The sequence below is a fragment of the Bos taurus genome, chromosome 14 (genome assembly GCF_002263795.3).
Source record: "Bos taurus isolate L1 Dominette 01449 registration number 42190680 breed Hereford chromosome 14, ARS-UCD2.0, whole genome shotgun sequence".
Lineage (NCBI taxonomy): Eukaryota > Metazoa > Chordata > Mammalia > Artiodactyla > Bovidae > Bos > Bos taurus.
In genome coordinates, this window is record NC_037341.1 from 57,918,620 (window position 1) to 57,944,058 (window position 25,439).

The 25,439-nt window shown below is 38.7% G+C and overlaps 1 protein-coding gene across 12 annotated transcripts in view; it reads right to left on the reverse strand.

Moving 5' to 3' along the window:
• The window catches only part of OXR1 (oxidation resistance 1), a 550,243-nt gene that overhangs the window by 75,137 nt on the left and 449,667 nt on the right, over positions 1-25,439 (reverse strand). For 5 of the 12 annotated variants that reach the window (XM_025001700.1, XM_059893322.1, XM_025001699.1 and 2 more), the window contains one exon: positions 3,181-3,263. In XM_025001700.1, the coding sequence (XP_024857468.1) occupies positions 3,181-3,263 (83 nt within the window). Of the gene's footprint in view, positions 1-3,180; positions 3,264-6,221; positions 6,298-23,777; positions 24,007-24,061; positions 24,358-25,439 lie in introns of those variants that run through there. The other 7 variants (XM_059893323.1, XM_025001704.2, XM_025001702.2 and 4 more) reach the window with 4 other exon arrangements.

The following is a 25,439-nucleotide window of genomic DNA, read 5'->3' on the forward strand; positions in this document are numbered from 1 at the left end:
AATGAAACAACAAATACAACAAAAGCTGAGTAGAGATAAAACAACATATTTGTTCCTAAATGTCCAAGAAAGGTTTTATGGAAAAGATTTAAAGCTAAATCTTGAAGAAGGGGTAGGAATTTGAGAAGTAGAGAAAAGGGAAAAGAACATTCAAAGTGGAAAGAATAGAACCGACATATCAGAGATATTAAAGTTACAAAACACATTTGTGAGATTTTGTAACTTCCACCTAAATATCCAGAGTACACTTATGAATTTATGATTTTAGGAAGGGAAATAACTAGAGTTAAATCTCAAAAAAGGATGATATTAATAGGGTATTTTGAATTAGACTGTAATAGACTTTGAAAAATCAGGAAAAGTAGATATGAATGTGGGGGGGCTAAAAATATCCAATAAATATATATTTTCCTTTTAAGGTTTGTAAAACCAAACTGATGTCAAAGACATGAATAAATAACCTAGTTCCGCTCCCTTCTGTGCAAACTTTCTCATCTATGCAGTGAGACGGTATTTCACTCACTTTATTGAGATAATGTATGTAAAAGCTCTCTGTAAACCAATTTTACTTTGCTGTAACATCTGAAAATTTATAAAATTACTTTCTATCATATGAATTAATGCACATTTCATCTTCACTATTATTACTAATTGGGGTAATGAAGTAATTAAGAAAAGCCCACCAATATAAAGCAATAAAGTCATGTGGCTGAGAGGCATCTTAGATTTGTGGCAACAGGTCCAGGATTAATGAGACAAGAGAATCGATGCAGAAAAACCAATAAAATACTACAGGAGTAGATAATCTTTAAAGTAATAAAAATGTAAAAGAGATTAAGGTATAAGATTTTCAAATAAGACTCAAGAGAATATAGGAATGGACTGAATGAGGTAGTAATACAGTAGTAGTTGTAGAATGCCACAGGTGTGAACGTTAATGAGCAACTGATGCTAAATCCAAAAATGCCAACCTGGATGAACAACAGACTGATGGTAAATGGAATAAAAAACTAGGCACTGGGCAAGGATGAAGAAAGAACTGGTATAAGGTTTTCTATAGTTTGTTAAATAGGATGATTTAATGTATATGAAGGACATGTGTAGGTTATATGCAAATACTGTGCCATTTTATGTAAGGGATTTGAGCACCTGTGGATTTTTGTATCTGTGGGACTGCTGGAACAAATCTCCCAGGATACTGTATTTTACACCTGTTTCGCTGGTTCTGCTCTTGTCGATTCCAAATGTGAGTGGTCCCTTGTATCTTTTCACTTTTCCATTTCCATTCTATTAGTCGGAAATCTTAAGAACTTTACTATCTGAAGTGAGACCCAAACTCTTAAGAACTTTACTATCTGAAGTGAGACCCAAACTCTTAAGAACTTTACTATCTGAAGTGAGACCCAAACTCTTAAGAACTTTACTATCTGAAGTGAGACCCAAACTCTTAAGAACTTTACTATCTGAAGTGAGACCCAAACTCTTAAGAACTTTACTATCTGAAGTGAGACCCAAACTCTTAAGAACTTTACTATCTGAAGTGAGACCCAAACTTGGGTCTCACTTCAGATAGTAAAGTTCTTAAGATTTCCGACTAATAGAATGGAAATGGAAAAGTGAAAAGATACAAGGGACCACTCACATTTGGAATCGACAAGAGCAGAACCAGCGAAACAGGTGTAAAATACAGTATCCTGGGAGATTTGTTCCAGCAGTCCCACAGATACAAAAATCCACAGGTGCTCAAATCCCTTACATAAAATGGCACAGTATTTGCATATAACCTACACATGTCCTTCATATACATTAAATCATCTCGAGGTTACTTATAATACTAATATAATGTAAGTAAACAGTGGCCAGTAAGGGAAATTCAAGTTTTGCTTTTTGGAACTTTCTAGAATTTTATTCCCCAAAATATTTCAATCCATGGTTGGTTGAATCTGTGGATGCAGAACCCAAGGATAAAAAGGGTCAATTGTAACTGCAAATTTCAATTAACCTCTTCCCCAAAATAACGATTCTTAATTTAAATTTCAACTTGCAACCAATAACACAAGTTTTATTGAATTACAAAAAAAAAAAAAAATCGGTAAGCTCTTGAATTCAAAACCAACTAAAATTTCATAATTCTTCACAATTGTGTGATTACATATGTAGACAATGAAATGCCCCATGCCTAAAGTCTTATGCCTTAATGAAACATCAAATTACACTACTAAAGAGTTTACTGTCTGAATTTATATTCTTAGTTTCTCAATTAGGCAGAGAAGGTACGAGCACACTCAAGTTTATAATATGTTTGAGAGAAGATTCTTTTGATAGTAGTAAATACATTTCTACCCTAAATTATGTCATTTCAAACCTTTTAAAAATAATTAAAATTTCAAACTGTCAATTACACAGTTTATGAAAATAAAGTGTGACTCAAGGTTTTGATACTTTGTTCAATTTTTAGAATTTATAAAAAATAATCAAGACTCAAGCCAAGATTGGAAGGCTTTGTGATGACACAAATGTATAACTTACTATTTTCTTAATACAGATATAACAAAATATTAGACAAACTATAGTTAAAATAACTGCTTTATAACATGTTAACATTATCTAACAACACTTACATTTAATCAAATAAGCAGCATACCACAGATTAGATTTCTCACTTTAGTCCTCCATAGTAACCAGAAATATGAAAAGCTGACTCTAAGGACATTTTTGAGAGTCATTTCTAGAACAGAGAAACTTAGCTATGTATCAGTGCAAATAATCGAATGAGAGAGGTTATTCTAGAAAATTAATATCAATTTGCTTTTTCCATATTCTGTCATTCTCATTATCACTATCATTGCTGGGAATACAATGAAGATCACATTTTTTAAAAAGTAAGTGCTTACCTAAAAGCCCAATCTAATAAAAATTATTGTAGCACAGAAACTTTAACTCCCAGCAAACTATTATTTTATTAAATTTTCTAGAATTATCTTCATATCACACTTAAAAAAAAATCCTAAATACAATTAAAAAACAAGTATCATTGTTAGTAAAAGTTACTGACAGTGAAGTACAGATTTTTAAAATAAGGAAATTAGGAACCCTTGTCTCATTTACAGTATAAACAAAGAATACCTTCAATAAGACTATCACAAACAGAAATCACCTTTTCCAAAACAAATAACTTACAGTATATTTAACAGTCCCTTTGGGTTTCTGAAAAGACATTCTTCTCCCATCTTTTTTGTCTAGGGTCTTCTTTTGGCCAGTATCTGGAAAAAAAGATGATGTAAAATTCTATTAAATTATTTTCCCTTTCAGAGTAATTTAAGGACAGCTAAATAGAGCTGAGGGAGCAGATATTTACAGATTCACCAGGAATACAGCTTGCCACCTAGGATTCTCTGCTCTAAAATACAACCAAATATCAAAATAAGTAAATGTACTTCCTTCCCTGCTAGGTTTACAAACTGACCAGTATGAAGCAATACATTTAATAACTGGAAGTCAATTCAAAACCTAAGGAAGGAAGGAGACAAGATAGCGGAGAAGTAGGTGGACAAGGGGCACATCTCTCTCCATGGATGTATCGGGAACACAGAAGATCAGATGTAAAAGATCATGTGGAGCACGAGCTGAGGCTGGCAGGAGTCCCTGACCACCAGAAAGGAATATATAGAGCCACACAAAACTGAGTAGGATGAAGGAAGGAAGGAAAAAAGAAGAGCAGAGAGAGCAGAGTGAGCAGGGTCAGACATGCACCCAGCAGGTGGGGAAGCTGAAGCAGCGGTGAGATCCCCACATTTGGGGCAATCAGTTGGGACCGAGGGGAAGCATTCAAAACTGCTGGAGAGTGAAGCAGCTGATATGTGACAGTCTGAATAGAGTGAGACCCACACAGACAATCTGGGACGTGACCCTACATACCCCAGACAGGAACGCAAGTCCACTAGAACGTGTGATGGCTGGGAGCTGGAGTGTAGGGACTGGAGAGCAATCCCAGGGTGAGGACTGCTTTTCACTTCAGAGAGATGGCAGGAGGAGACAGGAGAGAAGATATGGCCACAGGGAATGCTTTTGAAGCAAAGCTTGGAAGCCATGGAGGCAGGGCACTACTGCTGAGTCACATGCAGGGTGTGGAGTCATCACTTAAAAACTTGGAACAAAACTACCATATAACCCAGAAATCCCACTAGTGGGCATATACCCTGAGAAAACCATGATTCTAAAAGACACATGCACCCCAGTGTTCACAGTAGCACTATTTACAATAGCCGGGACATGGAACCAGCCTAGATGTCCACTGACATATGAATGGATAAAGAAGTTTTGGTCCATATAAACAATGGACTATTGAACCTAGAACCTGTTGTACAGAGTGAAGTCAGAAAGAAAAAAACAAATATTGCAATATTAACACATATAAATGGAATTTAGAAAAACGTTACTGATGTAACATTTGCAGGGCAGCAAATTGTAGGGTAGGGCAGAAGATAGACTCACTGAATGCATTACTACAAATAAAGCTAGTGGAGGTGGTGGAATTCCAGCTCAGGTATTTAAAGTCCTAAAAGATGATGCTGTTGAAGTGCTGCACTCAATATACCAGCAAATGTGGAAACTCAGCAGTGGCCACGGGACTGGAAAAGGTCAGTTTTCATTCCAATCCCAGAGAAAGGCAACGCCAAAGAATGCTCAAACTACAGTACAATTGCACTTATTTCAAATGAGAGCAAGGTAATGCTCAAAATCCTTCAACCTAGGCTACAACAGTATATGAAACAAGAACTTTCAGATGTACAAGCTGGATTTAGAAAAGGCAGAGTAACCAGAGATCAAATTGCCAACATCCGCTGAATCAGAGAAAAAGCAAAGGCATTCCAAAAAAAAAGATCCTCTCTGCTTCATTGACTATGCAAAAGCTGTTGACTGTGTGGATCACAACAAACTGTGAAAAATTCTTCAAGAGATGGGAATACCAGACCACCTGACCTGCCTCCTGAGAAACCTGTATTCAGGACAAGAAGCAACAGTTAGAAACAGACATGGAACAACAGACTGGTTCCAAATTGGGAAAGGAGTATGTCACGGCTATATATTGTCACCCTGCTTATTTAACTTATATGCAGAGTACACCATGCTAAATGCTGGGCTGGATGACTCACAAGCTGGAATCAATACTGCTGGGAGAAATATCTACAACCTCAGCTATGCAAATGATACCATTCTAAAGGCAGAAAGTGAAGAGGAACTAAAGATCCTCTTGATGAAGGTGAAAGAGCAGAGTGAAAAGCTGGCTTAAAACTCAACATTCAAAAAACTAAGATCACGGCATCTGGTCCTGTCACTTCATAGCAAATAGATAAAGTGGAAGCAGTGACAGATTTTATTTTCTTGGGCTCCAAAATCACCGAGGATGGTGACTGCAGCCATGAAATTAAAAGACACTTATTCCTTAGAAGGAAAGCTATGACAAACCTAGACAGCATATTAAAAAGCAGAGAAACCAACTTTGCTGACAAAGGTCCATACAGTTAAAGCTATGGTTTTTCCAGTAGTCATGTATGGATGTGAGAATTGGACCATAAGGAAGGCTGAGTGTGGAAAAAATGGATGCTTTCAAACTGTGGTGCTGGAGAGGACTCATGAGAGTCCTTTGGACAGTAAGGAGATCAAACCAGTCAATCCTAAAGGAAATCAACCCTAAATATTCACTGGAAGGACTGGTGCTGAAGCTGAAGCTCCAATCTTTGGTCACTTGATGTGAAAAGCTGACAAACTGGAAAAGACTCTGATGCTGGGAAAGACTGATGGCAGCAGAAGGGAGTAACAGAGGATGAGATGGTTGGATGGCATCATTGATTCAATGGACATGAGTTTGAGCAAACTCTGGGAGATAGGGAAGGACAGGGAAGCCTGGTGTGCTGCAGTTTATGGAGTTGCAAAGAGTTGGGACGGGACTTAGCAATAGAACAACAATAAAGACTCAGACACAGAGAACAGACTTGTGACACAGTGGGGAAAGGAGAGGGTGGGATGAATTGAGAGAGTAGCAAAGAAAGTAGATTAATTGAGAGACTAAGATACATATTAGCACATGTAAACAGATAGCCACTGGCAATTTGCTGTATGATGCAGGGAGCTCAACTGTGTGCTCTCTGACAACCCAGAGGGGTAGGATGTGGTGGGAGGTGGGAGAAAGGTTTAAGAGGGAGGGAACATATGTATACCTATGGCTGATTCATGCTGATGTATGGCAGAAATCATCACAATATTGTAAAGCAATTATCCTCCAATTAAAAAAATAAATCGAAGAAACGCAACTGTCAGCTGAAAGGAAGTTATTAAAAAGCAAATTAAGGACTTAAAATTTATTAATTTATTAAAAGTAAATTAAGTTATTAAAAAGTAAATTAAATATCTTTCAACACATCTAGTCCTATTATAATAAAGTATATTTGAAGTTTATTATTATTAACCAAACCAAGTTTGAAGCATGTAACATTAATCTTCACAGAGGAAAACATCTCTAGTTCTAATACAATCATAGTTAAAGATAAAATCTTCACTATGGAGTTATATTAAAATACTGTATTCTTTATACATACCATGAAGTAGATTAAGATATGCTTTCATATATAAACATACTTTTTATGCACACCATTTCAGATAGAGTGCAAACTATTTGTCACTTGATTATCAAGATATTTCATTTGAACACATCATTACCACCAAGTTTATAGTATCTGTTTTAAATTCTGTATTAGTGTTAGCTTTCTCATCTGTACTTCATGTAACAAAGATTGCACAGAACTGATAAAATATCACTCCTATCTAAACAATTTTAAATAAAATCAATCTCTAAAAAACTAATAAACTCAAAACTGAATAAGATCATAAACATAACAAGATGTTATAGTTATGCTCAATTTTTACAAGATTAAAACAGTAATTCTCAAAGAAAAATTAGCTCTACCTAAGCCTAAGGAATTTACAAAATATCTTCCTTTGTTCTCCCTCCATCCAATCTTAATTGATATTTTGACTATTCTAGAGTTTGTTTATACGTATCTAATTAGCTCAGTTAGGTGAATGGTTCTAATGAAGCATTAACAATGATAAAAATAAAGTTCACATCTCAAAAAAACCCAATTTGCTCTACAGTACTTAAAAAGGCTGTCACCTTTCTGATCACCCAGGTTAAGGCAGATCTCTACTACTAGTCATATAGGGTCTTTGTTTCCTTCACAGTATCTGGCACAGTTTTAAGTTTCTTTTTAAATCTCTTCCACTAAACTGTAACCTATAAAACACCCTACTTAGTTCCACAATGACTCCTCAGTACCTAACAAAGAGACTAACACATAGCAAGCATCAAATGTGAATGAAATAATGTTTTGAAGCTACGGCTTAAACTGTATCTAGAACTGCCACAATTCTTACAGTCATTTTCTTTTTTAAAGAAAAGTGGACAAAGAAGAAAATTATATACTATTTGGCTGTAGAAAAAGAGATGTTTTCCTAAAGTTACGCTGGGAATGAAAAATGGTATAATTCTTAGGGAAAGACAGCATTTTTTCTTTTCACTATATTCCAATTTTCCTCCATTAAACAGCATATATTTAAGTTTGTTTTTTGTGATAAAACATTAAAGCTATTTTAAAATACATTAAAATATTAATTCCTTTCCTCTATCTCATTTTGCAATTTAAAAGCAGTGCAAAATGTAAGTTCAGTTTACTTTTAACTAATAATATATATCCTTTCATGATTTCAGGAGTAAATGATGGTCTGGACTTGCTTTGTATAATTGTATTTTTTAATCTGTTAAAAGAGTTCATTAAAGGTCTAAAAGAAAGTGTTAGTCACTCAGTCATGTCCGATTCTTTGCGACTCAAGGGACTGTAGTCCATGAGGCTCCTCTCTCCATGGAATTATCCAGGCAAGAATACTAGAATGGGTTGCCATTCCCTTCTCCAGGGGATCTTCCTGACCCAGGGATCAAACCTGGGTCTCCTGCATTGCAGGCAGATTCTCTGTCTGAGCCACCAATTACAATTAAATTTGCAACTGCAATATCATTTTCAAAAGTTTACCATGGAGTGCAGTTCAGAGAAAGAAAACTAATATATCAGCTTTCTGCAGCTTAAAGTTTGAAACAAACTGAAAGCACTCACTTTAATAATTTAAAATTATAATAAAATATATTGCAATAAGTCATTATAAGTTCTAAAATTATTTTAATAACCAATATTAAAACATATATTAATAAATATAAGTACCAGAGCACAATGAAATACACTAATCATTCTCTTCTATCAATACAGAAATATAATCACAATATTTGAGAATTGAAAGTGATCACACGGGTTACGTAGCCCCGTTTCCTATTTGTTAACTTTATACTACCCTTTTAAAGACAGTTGCCAGTATACATGAATCTGGATTGGGAGTATGGAAAAGAGAGGCCCCATTTAGCTTCCTCACAAAATTATTAGTATTACAGTTTAGAAATGCATAGATATTTATGATTTGAAAATGAAAATAATAGTGAACATATATCAAGTGCCTAGCATATGCCAGGGCTTCCAGATAGCTCAGTTGGTAAAGAATCCACCTACAATGCAAGAGACCCAGTTTGACTCCTGGGTTGGGAAGATCTGCTAGTGAAGGGATAGGCTACCCACTCCAGTATTCTAGCATGTGCCAGGTACTGCTCTAAGTACTCATTTCCTATCTTACCTATTCATCAACCTTATACAGAGGGTATCACTTTTACTCCCATTTTACAACTGAGAAAACCAAGGTACAATTTTGGTTATTACAACAGGATACTGTTCAGCAGTTCACTGCTAAACACTGTGTGCTGAAATGCAAATAACCGTCCCCCCACAAGAGAACAATCTGTCACAAAATGTCAACCCTGCACAAGGTGGGAAACCATGCAATATACCCTAATAGTAGCCATGACATATAGAAGGTGCTCCATAAATATCAAATGAATATATAATACTTTCCCCTGAGGTACAATTATCTGGTATGGTGGAAAGAGCAAGGGCATTAGATTTTACATATCAGAAGCAGAAGCTTAATGTATGTAATCTAAAACAAGAAATTCCCATCTAGACTGTATTCTATAAGTTTTGATACACTGTATTTTAATAATTTCATCCAAAATATTTCATGACTTCTACCCTAATTTCTCCATTTGCTATTTTAAGAATATTGCTTAATTTGCTAATCTACGACAATTAAAAATTTTCATCTTTTGGTTAGTGATTTCTAACCATACTGTGATTAAAAAAAATACTCTTAAATAGTTAAAACCTGTAAAATTCATTAAAACTTGCTTTACAATCATGTATAAATTTAGCAAATGCTCCATATACATGTGCTTGAAAAGAATGTGTACTCTATACAGAAGGGCAGTGCTATATGTATGTGTGTGCGTGCATGAGTGGACATGCACGCACACACCCACACACAAACACCTATCTCCATATCCCTGAGATCAAATTTTCTGACTGGGTTCAAATCTTCTATATACATATTGGTTTGGTTCTGCACACTTTCTTCAAATTACTGCTAGAGATTGTTAAAATCTCTCACTATGATTGTGGGTTATTCAGTTCCTCAAACGTTTCTTTACTTTGCTTTCTATATTTTGAGACCATGATATTAGGTTCACACAAAATAAAAACTGTTATATCTTTCTGGTTATGTTGAACCTTTTCTTAGAATATTTTTAGACTTAAAGTTTGATATACTTTTAAACAATTATTTTTATTTTTTTGGCTGCTCCATGTGGCATGTGGGATCTTAGTATCCCAACCAAGGATCAAACCCATACCCCCTGCAGTGGAAGCCAGGAGTCTTAACCACAAGGGCCAGTAGGGAAGTCCCAACTGAGCAACAAAGATTGACCTAGAGATTATACTAAGTGATGGCATTCATATAGAAAAAGACAAATGTCATATCACTCATATGTGGAAGGAACCTAGTTTTTTTAAAATGATACAAATGAACTTATTTATAAAACAGAAACAGACTTACAGATATTGAAAACACACTTATGGTTACCAAAGGGGAAAGGGTGGCAAGTGAGGAATAAATCAGGACTTGGGTTGAATATACATGTGCTACTATATATAACATGGCATCCGGTCCCATCACTTCATGGCAAATAGATGGGGAAACAATGGAAACAGTGAGAGACTTTATTTTGGGGGGGCTCCAAAATCACTGCAGATGGTGACTGCAGCCGTGAAATTAAAAGACGCTTGCTCCTTGGAAGAAAAGCTATGACCTACCTAGACAGCATATTAAAACGCAGAGGCGTTACTTTACCAACAAAGGTCCATCTAGTCAAAGCTATGGTTTTTCCAGGAGTCATGTACAGATGTGAGAGCTGGACCATAAAGAAAGCTGAGCGCCGAAGAATTGAAACTTTTGAACTGTGGTGTTGGAAAAGACTTTTGAGAGTCCCTTGGACTGCAAGGAGATCCAGCCAGTCAATCCTAAAGGAAATCAGTCCTAAATTTTCATTGGAAGGACTGATGCTGAAGGTGAAGCTCCAATACTTTGGCCTCCTGATGAGAAGAACTGATTCACTGGAAAGATCCTGATGGTGGGAAAGATTGAAGGCAGGAGGAGAGATGAGATGGTTGGATGGCATCACTGACTTGATGGACATGAGTTTGAGTAGGCTCTGGGAGTTGGTGATGGACAGGGAAGCCTGGTGTGCTGCAGTCCATGGGGTCGTGAAGAGTCAGACATGACTGAGCTACTAAACTGAACTGATATATAACACTGGGGAAGAAAATGGCAACCCACTCTAGTATTCTTGCCCGGAGAATCCCATGGACAGAGGAGCCTGCTAGGCTGCAGTCCATGGGGTCACAGAGAGTCAGAAAGGACTGAGTAACTAACACACACACATTAAACAATTATGTTAGTGGTCATACCATAAATTATAGCCTAAATTGTTAATTTTCAGTCTAATATTTACTAGTACTTTTATCTTCCTTCTGGTCAATGTAAGGATGTTAAAAACTGTGTGATCCTACCAAGACTTATATGCAATATTTATTGCATATTTCAATTATATATATATATTCAAAAACACTCTTAAGACATTATTTTTCTAGACAGTCAACATTCATTTGGTTCTTCCCTCATATTTACCATTTTTATCGCAACTCTGGGTAATTTTGCAGGGGATGGATTCTTAGTTGGTACGTGTTCTCCTCTGTTGTTTAGTTTCCACTGTTTCTGTTGAGAAATAACTGTCAATCTTATTCTTACAGCACTGACTACTTGTTCTAAATGCTTTTAAAATTCTTCATCTTTGGTGAGATTTGTACTGATTCCACTTGGGGCTTTGGAGAAGGAAATGGCAACCCACTCCAGTATTCCTGCCTGAAGAATCCCATGGACAGAGAAACCTGGTAGGCTATATAGCTAGATACGACTGAAGTGACTTAGCATGCACACACTTGGGGTTTGTAGCGATGCTTGAATCTGTGAATTTCATCATTCTTGGCATTTTCAGTCATTCTTCTCTTAAATAATACTTCTGCCTTAATTCTCTCTCTCCTTTCCTTTGGGGACTCAAATATACACATATTAGAACTTCTAATTATATCTTGTATTAAACTTATTCCCGCCTTTATTTTCCAGCTCCCCCCCCCCCACTTTATTCTGGATATTTTCCTTTGATCTATTTTTCAATTCACTAATTCTTTCTTCTGTGGTGGCCGATTTGCTATTAAATTCATCCACAAAGGTCCTAATTAGAAAATTATTTTCAATTCTGGAATATCCATTTTTCTTTTTTATAGTTTGAATCTCTACAAAACTCTCAATCAGCTCAAAATTCTCAACACAGCTATTTTAAATCTGATAACTGCAAGATACAGGGTTCCTGTGGGTCTATTTCTATTCTCTTGTTGTTTCTGATATCTTACCAGGTGCCTAATTATATTTTCTGTACTGTAAATTAAATATGAAAAATTGTCTATAGACAGAATTTGACACACAGAAAGCTGAAATTCTCTAGACAGGATTAATGCTTGCTTCTGCCAAACACTTGAGGACACTAGCAATACCAAATCTTATTAATGCAGTTATAGGAATGATGATTTAAAGCCAATTTACCATCCTATGAGTTTTCCTCTATTCCTACAGCATTTTGGGGGTCCTAAGTGAGAGTAGTTCATTCCTCTACTGTGGTAGGTCTTGTACTGTGTCCCTGTTCCCTCATACTAACAGACTGCCAACAGCAACTTTTAATCTCTGAGCTGCTGCTTCTGGAATCAATACTTCCCTGGGGAAAAAAGCAATCCCAAATTGGAGCTGCTCTTCCTTCAGCCTCTGTCCTCACTCAGATCCTAATCTAGTTCTATCAATCAGTTTTCTGATAGCCTCAATAAAATTTGTTTTGGCCCAGCTATTCATGCACTGAAGAAGGAAATGGCAACCCACTCCAGTGTTTTTGCCTGGAGAATCCCAGGGACCGGGGAGCCTGGTGGGAGGCCATCTATGGGATCGCACAGAGTCGGACACGACGGAAGCGACTTAGCAGCAGCAGCAGCACAGAACTGGTGGAGAAGGAAATGGCAACCCACTCCAGTATTCTTGCCTAGAGAATCCCAGGGACAGAGGAGCCTGGTGGGCTGCCGTCTATGGGGTCACACAGAGTGGGACACAACTGAAGTGACTTAGCATGCATGCACTTATTTATTTATAATAGAAATATAGGTGATTTACAATGTTGTGTTAGTTTCTCATATATAGCAAAGTGATTCAGTTATACATAGATCAGATCAGATCAGATGCTCAGTTGTGTCCGACTCTTTGCGACCCCATGAATCGCAGCACGCCAGGAGTTCACTCAGACTCACATCCATCGAGTCAGTGATGCCATCCAGCCATCTCATCCTCTGTCGTCCCCTTCTCCTCCTGCCTCCAATCCCTCCCAGCATCAGAGTCTTTTCCAATGAGTCAACTCTTCGCATGAGGTGGCCAAAGTACTGGAGTTTCAGCTTTAGCATCATTCCTTCCAAAGAAATCCCAGGGCTGATCTCCTTCAAAATGGACTGGTTGGATCTCCTTGCAGTCCAAGGGACTCTCAAGAGTCTTCTCCAACACCACAGTTCAAAAGCATCAATTCTTCGGCGCTCAGCCTTCTTCACAGTCCACCTCTCACATCCATACATGACCACAGGAAAAACCATAGCCTTACATATTGTTTTCCATTATGGTTTATTAGAGAATATTGAATATGGTTCCCTGGGCTATACAGTAGGACCTTGTTGTTTATCTATTTTATATATCATAGTTTCCATCTGCTAATCCCAAACTCATAATTTGTCCCTTCCCACACCCTTTTCCCTTTGGTAACCATAAGTTTTCTATGTCTGTGAATCTGTTTCTGTCTCGTAAATTAGTTCAGTTGTATTATATTTTAGATTCCACATTTAAGTGATATCATACGGTATTTGGCTTTCTCTGACTTACTACACTTGGTATGATAATCTCTAGGTCCATCCATGTGGCTGCAAATGGCATTATTTAATTCTCTTCCATGACTGAGTAGTATTCCACAATATATAACTATTGTAAACAGTGCTGCAATGAACAATGGGGTGCATGTATCCTTTTGAACCATGTTTTTCTCTGGATATATTACCAGGAGTGGGACTGCTGAATAATAAAGTAACTCTATTTTTAGTTTTCTAAGGAATCTCCATACTGTTTTCCATAATAGCTGTAACAATTTACATTTCCACCAATAGTGTAGGAGTTCCCTTTTCTCCACAAACTCTCCAGGATTTATTAATTGCAGGCTTTTCAATGATTGGTCCAGTTTTTTAAATTGTTCTTAGCAGGACAGTCTGAATTATCTAGCTTGCTATTATTACCAGTCTGAGAAGTCCAAAGAGATTTTTAAGCAGAGAATTGACAAAGCAGTATCAGACCTTTAAATTAAAAATCATTTTGGTAATAGAATGGGAAAGGCAAACTAGAATAAAGCAAGCCTGAAAAACCAATGATGAATCCTGTATGAAGTCTCATTTTAATATACTAAAAGACTCCTAATATAACTGAATATTGTAATTTTGGCTGTAGTTACTGATAAAAAGTTTGATGATTTAAAAATATTGAGCTGGGAGTCAATTATTTTCATACGATAAAACAGATTTTAAACTCTGAAAATATCTTCAAAACTAAGAAAGTTACACTGAGAACTGCTTTTCTAATTAACTGATTCCATCTATAGTGCAGTAGTATAGGAAACTATGCCTATGTTTTCAACCTTTCACTTGCTAATGACTCCTTATCCATAGTCAAAACAGAAAAAAAATTTTTTTTAATCCCTCAGTTTTTCTTCAACTTTGTACCCATCCTGCTCTAGATATCAGCCTTTCTGCTTCTTTTCATAGTTGAACTTTTAGAAATGAGTCTAGTCTCACTGTCCTTACTCTATCAAGAGATTCCACAACGTACTGCAATAGCTTCTGTCTTCCCAGTTCCCTAAACCTGTAAAGGAGACCAAACTAAGGGGAAAATCAGATGAGCTTTTTCCATTTTATTTTATTTGCTCTTTGTGAAGCACCAAACTAAGGCCTTAATGCTCACCTTTCCTTTTTATTTGGTAACATCTCAAGTCCCTTGGTCTCTAAAACATTTGCTGTTCCCCTTTAATGCTCCTTTCCTCTACCTAATCAAGGAATTTTTGTGTGTGGCCCACTTCTTCTTTTTTTTTTTTTTTCACGTTTCAATGCCATTCTCCCAAATCTCCCCACCCTCTCCCTCTCCCACAGAGTCCATAAGACTGATCTATACATCAGTGTCTCTTTTGCTGTCTCGTACACAGGGTTATTGTTATCATCTTTCTAAATTCCATATATATGCATTAGTATACTGTATTGGTGTTTTTCTTTCTGGCTTACTTCACTCTGTATAATAGGTTCTAGTTTCATCCATCTCATTAGAACTGATTCAAATGTATTCTTTTTAATGGCTGAGTAATACTCCATTGTGTATGTACCACAGCTTTCTTATCCATTCATCTGCTGATGGACATCTAGGTTGCTTCCATGTCTTGGCTATTATAAACAGTGCTGCGATGAACATGGGGTACACATGTCTCTTTCCCTTCTGGTTTCCTCAGTGTGAATGCCCAGCAGTGGGATTGCTGGATCATAAGGCAGTTCTATTTCCAGTTTTTTAAGGAATCTCCACACTGTTCTCTTTGGTGGCTGTACTAGTTTGCATTCCCACCAACAGTGTAAGAAGAGTTCCCTTTTCTCCACACCCTCTCCAGCATTTATTGCTTGTAGACTTTTGGATTGCAGCCATTCTGACTGGCGTGAAATGGTACCTCATAGTGGTTTTGATTTGCATTTCTCTGATAATGAGTGATGTTGAGCATCTTTTCATGTGTTTGTTAGCCATCTGTATGTCTTCTTTGGAGAAATGTCTATTTAGTTCTTTGGCCCATTTTTTGATTGGGTCATTTATTTTTCTGGAGTTGAGCTGTAGGAGTTGTTTGTATATTTTTGAGATTAGTTGTTTGTCAGTTGCTTCATTTGCTATTATTTTCTCCCATTCTTTTTTTTAATTTATTTTATTTTTTTTTTAATTTTCTCCCATTCTGAAGGCTGCCTTTTCACCTTGCTAATAGTTTCCTTTGTTGTGCAGAAGCTTTTAAGTTTAATTAGGTCCCATTTGTTTATTTTTGCTTTTATTTCCAATATTCTGGGAGGTGGGTCATAGAGGATCCTGCTGTGATGTATGTCGGAGAGTGTTTTGCCTATGTTCTCCTCTAGGAGTTTTATAGTTTCTGGTCTTACGTTGAGATCTTTAATCCATTTTGAGTTTATTTTTGTGTATGGTGTTAGAAAGTGGTCTAGTTTCATTCTTTTACAAGTGGTTGACCAGTTTTCCCAGCACCACTTGTTAAAGAGATTGTCTTTAATCCATTGTATATTCTTGCCTCCTTTGTCAAAGATAAGGTGTCCATATGTGCGTGGATTTAAACTTTCATGATATAGAATGCTACTGTTGTTATTTAGTTGTGTCTGATTCTTTTGTGACCCCATGGACTGGAGCCCACAAGGCTCCTCTGTTCATGGGACTTCTCAGGCAAGAATACTGGAGCGGGTTGCCATTTCCTTCTCTAGGGATAGTCCCAACCCAGGAATTGAACCCCCATCTCCTGCACTGCAGGTGGATTCTTGACTGCTGAGCCACTGGGGAACTTCCATATAGAGTGCTAATACAGCCTTGCTACTTAAAATTATGTTCTAAGGATCAGCAGCACTGGCATCACCTGGGAGCTTACTGTGAACAGAGAATCTCAGATTTCACTCCAGAACTACTGATTCCCATTGGCATGCACAATAAATTTGAGAAGCACTGTTAATAGAGATTTTGAAAGGATTAAGCTTGCAGACTGAGTAACTGACAGAAGAAATAGGCTTCTTTACAACTTCCCACTCATGACAGTAACACTAGCATCTTCAAACGTCTGTCAAACTAATTGTTTAATAGTCACTGTGATAGATTACTACTGTTACTAAATATCTTGCATCTCCCTGGGGAGGAAAAGAAAATACACTGTACCATCCCACTGATGTCAGACATGAATAGAAACCATAAGTCTTTTGGCAGAAGTGTTAAGATCCAGCATTATACTTCTTAGCTCTTTTTTCCTTCTATCTTAAGACCAGGGCTATTTCATATAGTGGCTACTCCCTAAAAGGCTATTACACATACACATACCTGTGCACACACATCTAGTCATTCCTGTTTCTGCTCCTGGTTAAATTATAGTGCTTGGAAAAGAAAATTTCTTCAAGAATTCATACATAAGAAGCAAATCACTGACTAGCGGAAAAAGAAAACAGTCTAGCTTGCTTAAGACACAAGAATGAGATTATACCAAGGGTATCAAAATAAAAACTCTAGGAATGATAAAAGGATCTAACAGGGAGTACTGAACAATTATATAGGGGGGGAAATTGCAAACATAATGTAATAAATACCAGGAAGTGGAGAGAAGAAATACAGGAGATGAAACGTTCAAATCACCTAAGAGTTAAACAAACCCCACCTAAAACTGAAACGAGAATGTAATAATACCAACCTCTTAATATTTTTGCAAATTCTGCTTAACTTTAGACACACTAGGAAATACTTGCTTAAGGCAAACAAATATTATCTTTTAGTCACTCTTACTTTCTAATCATCCACTCATCATTTTATACATAAATATACATAAAACTGGAGAAGGAAATAGCAACCCACTCCAGTATTCTTGCCTAGAGAATTCCATGGACAGAGGAGCCTGATAGGCTACAATCCATGGGGTCGCAAAGAGTCGGACATGACTGAGCAACTAACACACACACATACATAAAATAGATCTGAACAATAACATCTACCCTAAAATTAGTAATATCACTAGATATTGGATTAGAGGTAGCTTTTAAACTTTGATTTTTGTTATGTATGACTTCATAGTTAGCACGCATTAGTTTTACCAAAGTTTAGAATCTAGTACCCACCTCTCAGTTAAGACAAACCATCAGATAACTGCATATATAATCATTTTGGCCCTATATGGAATTGTTTTTTACAGCCTTGCATTTTGTTGTTATACCATTGAACTACATTAAGTAATGGTATTAAAAAAACAGCTTTTTGAAATCAGAATCTGTATTTACTATAAAGATGATAAGGATATTTTTTGCTATGTTAAGAGTTGCATGAGGATTTTTTTCTCTTTATTCTATCAGGAAAAGTCATGTTTCTTTTACCTAAGCAATAGTTTTATCTTTACCTTAGTGACATTGTGATTTATCCCTGATCACATTTCCCTTTTTTCACTGATTGCTAGAAATCAAAGGCAAATTTTGGGCCTTTCCCTAATACATTACTCTGACCTTAAAATATGCCCCTTTTTGTATGAACATTCATTCATTCAACAAAAGGTATTGAGTCTCAATATAAGTTTGCTGGTGGCCATTGGGACTTTTATACACAGAAGACTATTTGCAATTACTTTACTTTTTAATTAATCTTTGATTTACTGAAGTGCAAATATAAAAATCCAGTTTTCCCTTAAGTCTTCAACTATGTCAGTGTATTATACTTACAAAACTAGTAAATTTTAACACTTTCTAAGATCTTTCAATAGTTAACTCAGAAAACAAACTAGATATCCTTAAATAATCCCATTTATAAACTAGAGTAATTACATTCTCTCATCTATACTAAAAGGCACTTATAAATCTACTATATTTTATTGTAAACACTTTAATTGCCTCTATAACAAGAAAATCTTTCTAAACTCTTTAGTAAATACATTACAATAAAGTTTTAAATATAATGAAAAGTTCTCTTTGGTATTCATTTTCAATTAAATTCTTAGACTAATTTACATGCACTCTAATAGGCCTAATTCTCTGAAATATAACAAATATTTTAAAGACCAAATACACTAATTATTCCTAATCTTAATACAAAATACTAGGTATTTAACAAATTTCATCATTTCTATATTTACTTCTGACCTTAACATGAACAAATCTTAATGTACCCACTAAAAAAAGCAGTGATTCTCAAAGTGTGGTCCCCAAATTAGCAGCATCAGCATTAGATGAGTTGTTGCTGGAAATGCAAACTATGGGGTCTAGCTCAGAAGTATTGAATCAGAAACTCTAGAGGAGGGGTCCAACATTTTCAACAAGCCTTTGGGTGATGCTGAGGCACACTAAAGTTTGAGACTTACTGCTTTATTGTAGCCTGAAATACTCAAGAGGCAGTTCTGTCCAAAAACACAGATAAGTCTTGCGTTCAGCCATCCTGTGAGATGAGCAGCAATTCTAAAATGGGCAAATCTACTCGTGAGAACCAATGGAATCAGGGAACACTGTTATGACTTCAAACTTCATCAAAGTTACTATCAGAGCAGACTGAGGCTGTTTATCTAGAAAAGATTCTTTCCCCACCTCCCACCTTAGGAAATGAGACTAAGACTGCAGACATCTAGGATTATCTTCTTCCGTGACTGACCAGTACTCTTAATTAACAGTTACCCTAACAACTGGGCTTCCTTGGTGGTTCAGATGGTAAAGTGCCTGTCTGCAATGCAGGAGACCTGGGTTCGATACCTGGGTTGGGAAGAACCCCTGGAGAAGGAAATGGCAGCCCACTCCAGCAGTCTTGCCTGGAAAATCCCATGGACGGAGGAGCCTGGTAGGCTACAGTCCATGGGGTACCAAAGAGTCGGGTACGACTGAGTGACTCCACTTTCTAACAATTGGTACTACAAATCCTTTACAGGCACTTGGTTTTTCCTGGGTTCAAGTTAAACTATTATCTAACTCTTTCAGACAATCTGCATCTCAATTTCCAACCCGAAATGTATCAAAGTTTTCTTACACCTTCCTTGGAGTTTGTATTTTCAGCTCAGTCATTTAATATTTTTCTGACTCTAAAGAAATTTCAATGACAATCCATCTTATCCTTTACCTAAATTGTTTTAACTTTAACATCAAACAAAACAATCTTGCATTCTTCTCATGCTTTTTTCTTGTCTGACATAACTCTTAGAAATAGGAAGATAACACTCAAATGGATTTTGTCTCTCTCATTTCTCTGCCTAGCCAAGTTTCTTAATCAGGAAAATGGGTTAATAATAGTACTTACCTCACCAAGTTGTTATTAGGATTAAACAAAAATATTTGGTAGTAGCTGCCCCATATAAAGAGAAGGCAATGGCACCCCACTCCAGTGTTCTTGCCTGGAGAATCCCAGGGACGGGGGAGCCTGGCGGACTGCTGTCTCTGGAGTCGCACAGAGTCAGACACGACTGAAGTGACTTAGCAGCAGCAGCAGCCCCATATAAAGTGTTCTTAGCTGCTCTAATTGTCATTTTCCCAAAAGATATTGTTTTATTAATAAATGATAAAAGTAAATGAAAAGAAACTTTAAATAGGAGTTCAGATATACATATTTAAAGTATACTGTCACCAAGTGGGAAAATAGAGTTGCCATAATAGGGAAGTTTATGATAAAAACTATATTACAATTAAGTTGGAACTCTAATATTTATATTTAGAGCCCCACTGTTCATGGGGTTCTCAAGACAAGAATGCTAAAATGGTTTGTCATTCCCTTCTCCAGTGCATCATGTTTTGTCAGAACTCTTCACCACGACCTGTCTGTCTTGGGCGGCCCTACACAGCATGGCTCATATTTCACTGAGTTACACAAGGCTGTGATCCATGTGATTGTTTCGGTTAGTTTTCTGTGACTGTGGTTTTCTTTCTGTCTGCCCTCTGATGGATGAGGATAAGAAGCTTGTGTGAGCTTCCTGATGGGAGGCACTGGCTGTGGGGAAAACTGGGTCTTGCTCTGGTGGGCAGGGCCATGGTCATTAAACATTTAATTTTCTGTTGATGTGTGGGGCTGTGCCCCTCCCAGCAGTTTGGCCTGAAGTGACCCAATCTTAGAGTTTGCAAACTCTATGGTAGGCTATAGGCTCTATAGCAGGGGTAATGGTGACCTCCTCCAAGAGGACCTATGCCAGCACACCATGCCTCCCAGGATTGCTGCTGTCAGTGCCCCTGACCCCAAGGCAGGCCACTGTCAACCCACACCTCAGCCATACTCCCAAACAGTCACAGACAAGTCTGGCTCAGTCTCTTGTGGGGTCACTGTTTTTTTTCTCCTGAGTTCTGGTGCACATAAGGTTTTGTTTGTGCCCTCCAAAAGTCTCTGTTTCCCCAATCCTGTGAAAGTTCTATAATCAAATTCCACAGACCTTCCAAACCAGATTCCCTGAATATTCACTGGAAACATTGATGCTGAAGCTGAAGCTCCAATACTTTGGCCACCTAATGCAAAGAGGCAACTCACTGGAAAAGACTGATGCTGGGAAAGACTGAGGGCAGAAGAAGCGGGTGACAGAGGATGAGATGGTTAGATAGCATCACCAACTCAATGGACGTGAGTGTGAGCCAACTCCAGGAGATAGACAGTAAAGGACAGGGAAGCCTGGTGTGCTGCAGTCTGCAGGGTCACAGAGTTGGAGACAACTGAGCACCTGAACAACAACAACTAAATACTAAAAAAATATTTTTTTACGTACTTATAACTACATGATCTAGTAAACTGACTATAGTGATGCCTCCAAACATGAGCTATGCGCAAGGCCTAAAAATTTTTTTAAATCATAAAATAATTTACTCTTTGCTTGCATGCACGCTAAGTCACTTCAGCAGTGTTCGACTCTTTGCAATCCTATAGCCTGCAGCTTGCCAGGCTCCTTTGTCCATGGGGATTCTCCAGGCAAGAATACTGGAGTGGGTTGCCATGCCCTATTCCAGGAGATCTTCCCGATGCAGGGATCAAACCCATGTGTTTCCTGCAGCTCCTGCACTGCAGGCAGATTTTTTACCACTAAGCCACCAGGAAAGTCCAATTTACTCTTATAGCAGGAACAAAAATGGGGTCATATGGTGTTTTCTTTGTAATTATTATTAACTAGAGCAATGGTGTGATAAGCTCCTTAACGTGTCTAAGTCCCAATTATGGTTTTCCATAGAGGGGACTATAATGTTGGAGTCAGCAAACACTATAAACTGTAAGACCAAAAGCAGACACCTTGGAGAGGAGAGAGACATTAGTAACAGTTAACAGTCAGTAAGTGGTCTGTTTTTACAGAAAGAGTAAAATCAGAAACAGATGACCCAAGTTCTATTAAGCCCATCCTTCAATGGTAAAACTATTTTACCATCATCATTACTGAACATGAAATGGTGACGGATAAGGTCACTAACAACAAATGGAGTCCTGGAATACAGCCAATCTCCAAGTGTGGAAGTGTCTGCACAAGATATACTGCTACAACACACAGGATACTTTAAACTGAAGGAAGAGTAATGAACAACAGAGAACTTAAGCAGCTGTTAAAAAAGTCTAAAATAATGATAGTCACAAGCAAAAAGAGTAGAGGAAATCCTTGAAACAGACTAACAGATACTCATTCCAAAGGACACAAATGCAAGGAAAACCCTACAGTCAAAGCCAAAAAAATAGAGCTCTTATTTTAAGCAAAGGTTGGACTAAAAATTAATGAAGAACCATTTACTTTTTACCTGCATATGTACATGTTGCCTCTCAAAGGAATTAATTTAGAAAGCTGTACTTATTCAAGAACCAGAGGGGGTGATCAAATTATTGCTGAACATTCATTTCTTGAACTATCTTCAGAACTCTGTAGGCATAACTGTATAGACTTACAATATTTTTAACCCCAAATGCTACTTTGTAGCTTTACTTCCCAACATGTTCACTAATCCTGTTCCAAATGAAAAAAAGAACACCAGAGTTGAGAACCTTTTAGCCCATCTAATCAACCTCATTTACAAATAAGAAAATATAGGCCCAAAGAGCAAGTAATTTTCACAAATTCTTTCAGCAAGTTAATGGTAGGAAGTACCTACCCACCTGACTGTAGCTAGAAGTGTGACATCACAAGGGTTCTATAACTTGTATCAGAGACTTGGGGGCACAATGAATATTAAAGACTGGGCCATGAGTACACAAGCCAGCTTCCCCAGAAGAGGACTTTGTATAATACTTTGAAGCTGCAACTCTGAAAGAATGTCTGCTATATTAATAGCAGTGTGCTCAATAAATGTTTCTTAATCAATGAATCAGATGTGTATGTTTGGCCTTACTTATTAAAATATTCACCATATCCTTTCCTGGTTAAAAGTTGCCCCACATATTCTTCACCTGCCTAGAGGCTGGTCACATTTCAACTGTTTTCAGTAAGTCAACTGAGATCTTACACACACAAACAAACCTCTTATTCAAACACTAAAGTTCTAGTCCTCATCCCTGGTCCACCTTTAAGAGGATTTTGCACCTGATTAATGTTCTTCAAAACAGAAACGAAGTGCATACCCTTTCGTCTTTCTAATTTCATAAACAGGAGTTGTGAAGAAAAGATTTTATGTAAAGTGAAGAAAAGTTAACAAAAGGGACCATGCTAAAAATTACATTTTAATATTCAAGTTTCTTCAAAGCTTAAACTACACACTTAAACACAGAGATCAACAGATGTCCTCACTGGTTCACTGCTTTAAAATAAATCGTAGGATGTGGGGTTGTGGATAGATTTTATATTCTCTGTACTTTTCTCTAATTCCTAAACACTCTAATGCTCATATAATTTACTCTCATAATACCAAAATGCGTATCAGAACAGGTAACAAGAATCAAATATGACCATGAGAAGTCTGAGGAAGCCAACGACATTGGAGAAGTTACCGTATGCAAGACGCCAATACCGCTTTAGAAAGGGCTTTAAAAAATTTCGTAGGGTATCAGTACCGTGTCATTACGATTGTTTTTTTTTTTTTTTTTTAAGAATAGTATAACTCCACTATGACGAAAGAAAACACAACAGGCGATAGAAATGACAACTGAGAAGTTTGTTACGTTCTGCCCCCTCAAGACAACACGCCTTTCAAAATACACGATACAAAAATCCGGGTTCCTGTGTACGTTACGCATTTTCTTTTTTAAAGTCGTAGTAAGTAAGCGTTGATGTGAATTCTCACATGTCAAATAAAAACAATGATCCAGCCCAAACCCAAGCCAGACAAGGCATTCTTAACGATCCACTGAGAGGAAAAACACGAGGGTCATAATTGATTCAATATTCACCTCCCAGTGGGAGGGAAAAACTTCAGAGCTCCTACCCTTGAAACAGTTGGCACGGTAAAGAAAGTCGAGTCCCAGCGCAGAGAAGCAGGAAGAGCAGGGCAGGAAGAGACGCGACGCAGCCCCGAGGAGGTCTTCCGCCCCCAGCGCTGAGCTAGCGCTCGGCCTCCTCGCCCCCCGCCCCGGCCCCGGCACACCTGCCAACGCTGGCCCGGCGCGCGCCCCCTCGCGCGGCGCCCACCCTGCCGCCATCCCTCCCCCCTACCCCCCCAGTCCTCAGCCCGGGTCGGCCGCGCGGGACGCGAAGGAAGGCTGGGCTCACCGGGTCCCTCCGGGCTGGACGGCGCCGGGGGCCGGTGGGGCGGGGACCCGCACCCGGGGTCCCCCTGGTCGGGCTCCCTCAGGTAATCCTCGAAGCGCACCTGACGGGCTTCGCCGCCACCCCCGAAGCCCCACAGGCGGTTGGCTGTGCCCCGCAGAAGGCGCCCGCTCTTCCCTGTGAACGTGGTCAGGTAGTCCATCCTGCCACGGGGGGCAGGAACCCAGGAGGAGGCCGACAGTTTCTGCTGCGACGGCCGCCGCTCGGTGCGCGCCCGCCCGCGCGTCCCACCCGACAGCGGGGGCGGCGGCGGCTCCTCACGCCTCCGGGGAGGCGGGGAGGGGGAGGGGACGGCCGCCGCTCGGCCCGGGGGCGACCATCACGGAACCCTACAGCGGGGGAGTAGGAGCGGGACGAAACTTTTTGAAAAGTTTTTGCCGTTGCTTCTTAACGCCGATTCTGGGCCAAACTTAGCTTAGAAAGTAGACACATACTTCCTGGAACAGAGGCCGCGGCGAAAAGCAGCGGCCTTTTAGCAAGCCGAGCGGGGCCTGTCCGCTTCCCCCCACCCCCCCGTGCCTGGCCCCAATGGAGCCGGCCCGCCCCGCCCTGCCCCGCCCCTCCCCGGGCCGACCCGACCGGACTTTCAGGCCGCTGGGGTAAAGCTGGGGAGGGCGTTTCCCGCCCCGAGGGCCGACACGGGCGTCAGGGTGGCCCTGGGGAGGCTTTGCTGGTATTTGCGCAAAGCTTGGGGCCTGGGAGGGCAGCGTCCAAAAGCTTCTGTCCATCAAGAAGTTTCAGTGTGTGTTAGGGGGATGGGCACGAATCTACAGGAAACTTTTTGCAGTTTGAAATTTGGGGGAGGGAGGCCGAGTGGGTGAGAGGTAAAGGGGAGGTTAGTTTTAAGGTCGTAGTTAACACAAAACAGCCCAGATTAAGATGCTTCCTAAGGAAACCATCTTCGTAAAATAAAGCATCAATCGTCACGTTCGAAGTTCGCTGTGGCATCAGGAACTGATGTTAAGAGTTTGACATTCTATGACTGGTCTGTAAGGCAAGGTAATTAATTAGGGCTTTAATGTGCACCTTTACCCTTTAAGGAGAGAAAGAGCAGTGACATTTGACAGGCATTTAGTACCCAATTTTGACTCCTATGAGAGCTGGTTATTCTATTCCTTTTACGTCTGTGTTTGAAGGATCTTTAACGAAGTGGGCTTCCCAGGTGGCGCTAGTGGAAAAGAACCCGCTTGCCAATGCAGGAGACAAAAGAGAAGCAGGTTTGATCCCCTGAAAGAGGGCTGGGCAACTCACTCCAGTATTCTTGCCTGGAAAAAAAAATCCCATGGACAGAGGAGACTCGTGGGCTAAATACATTCCATAG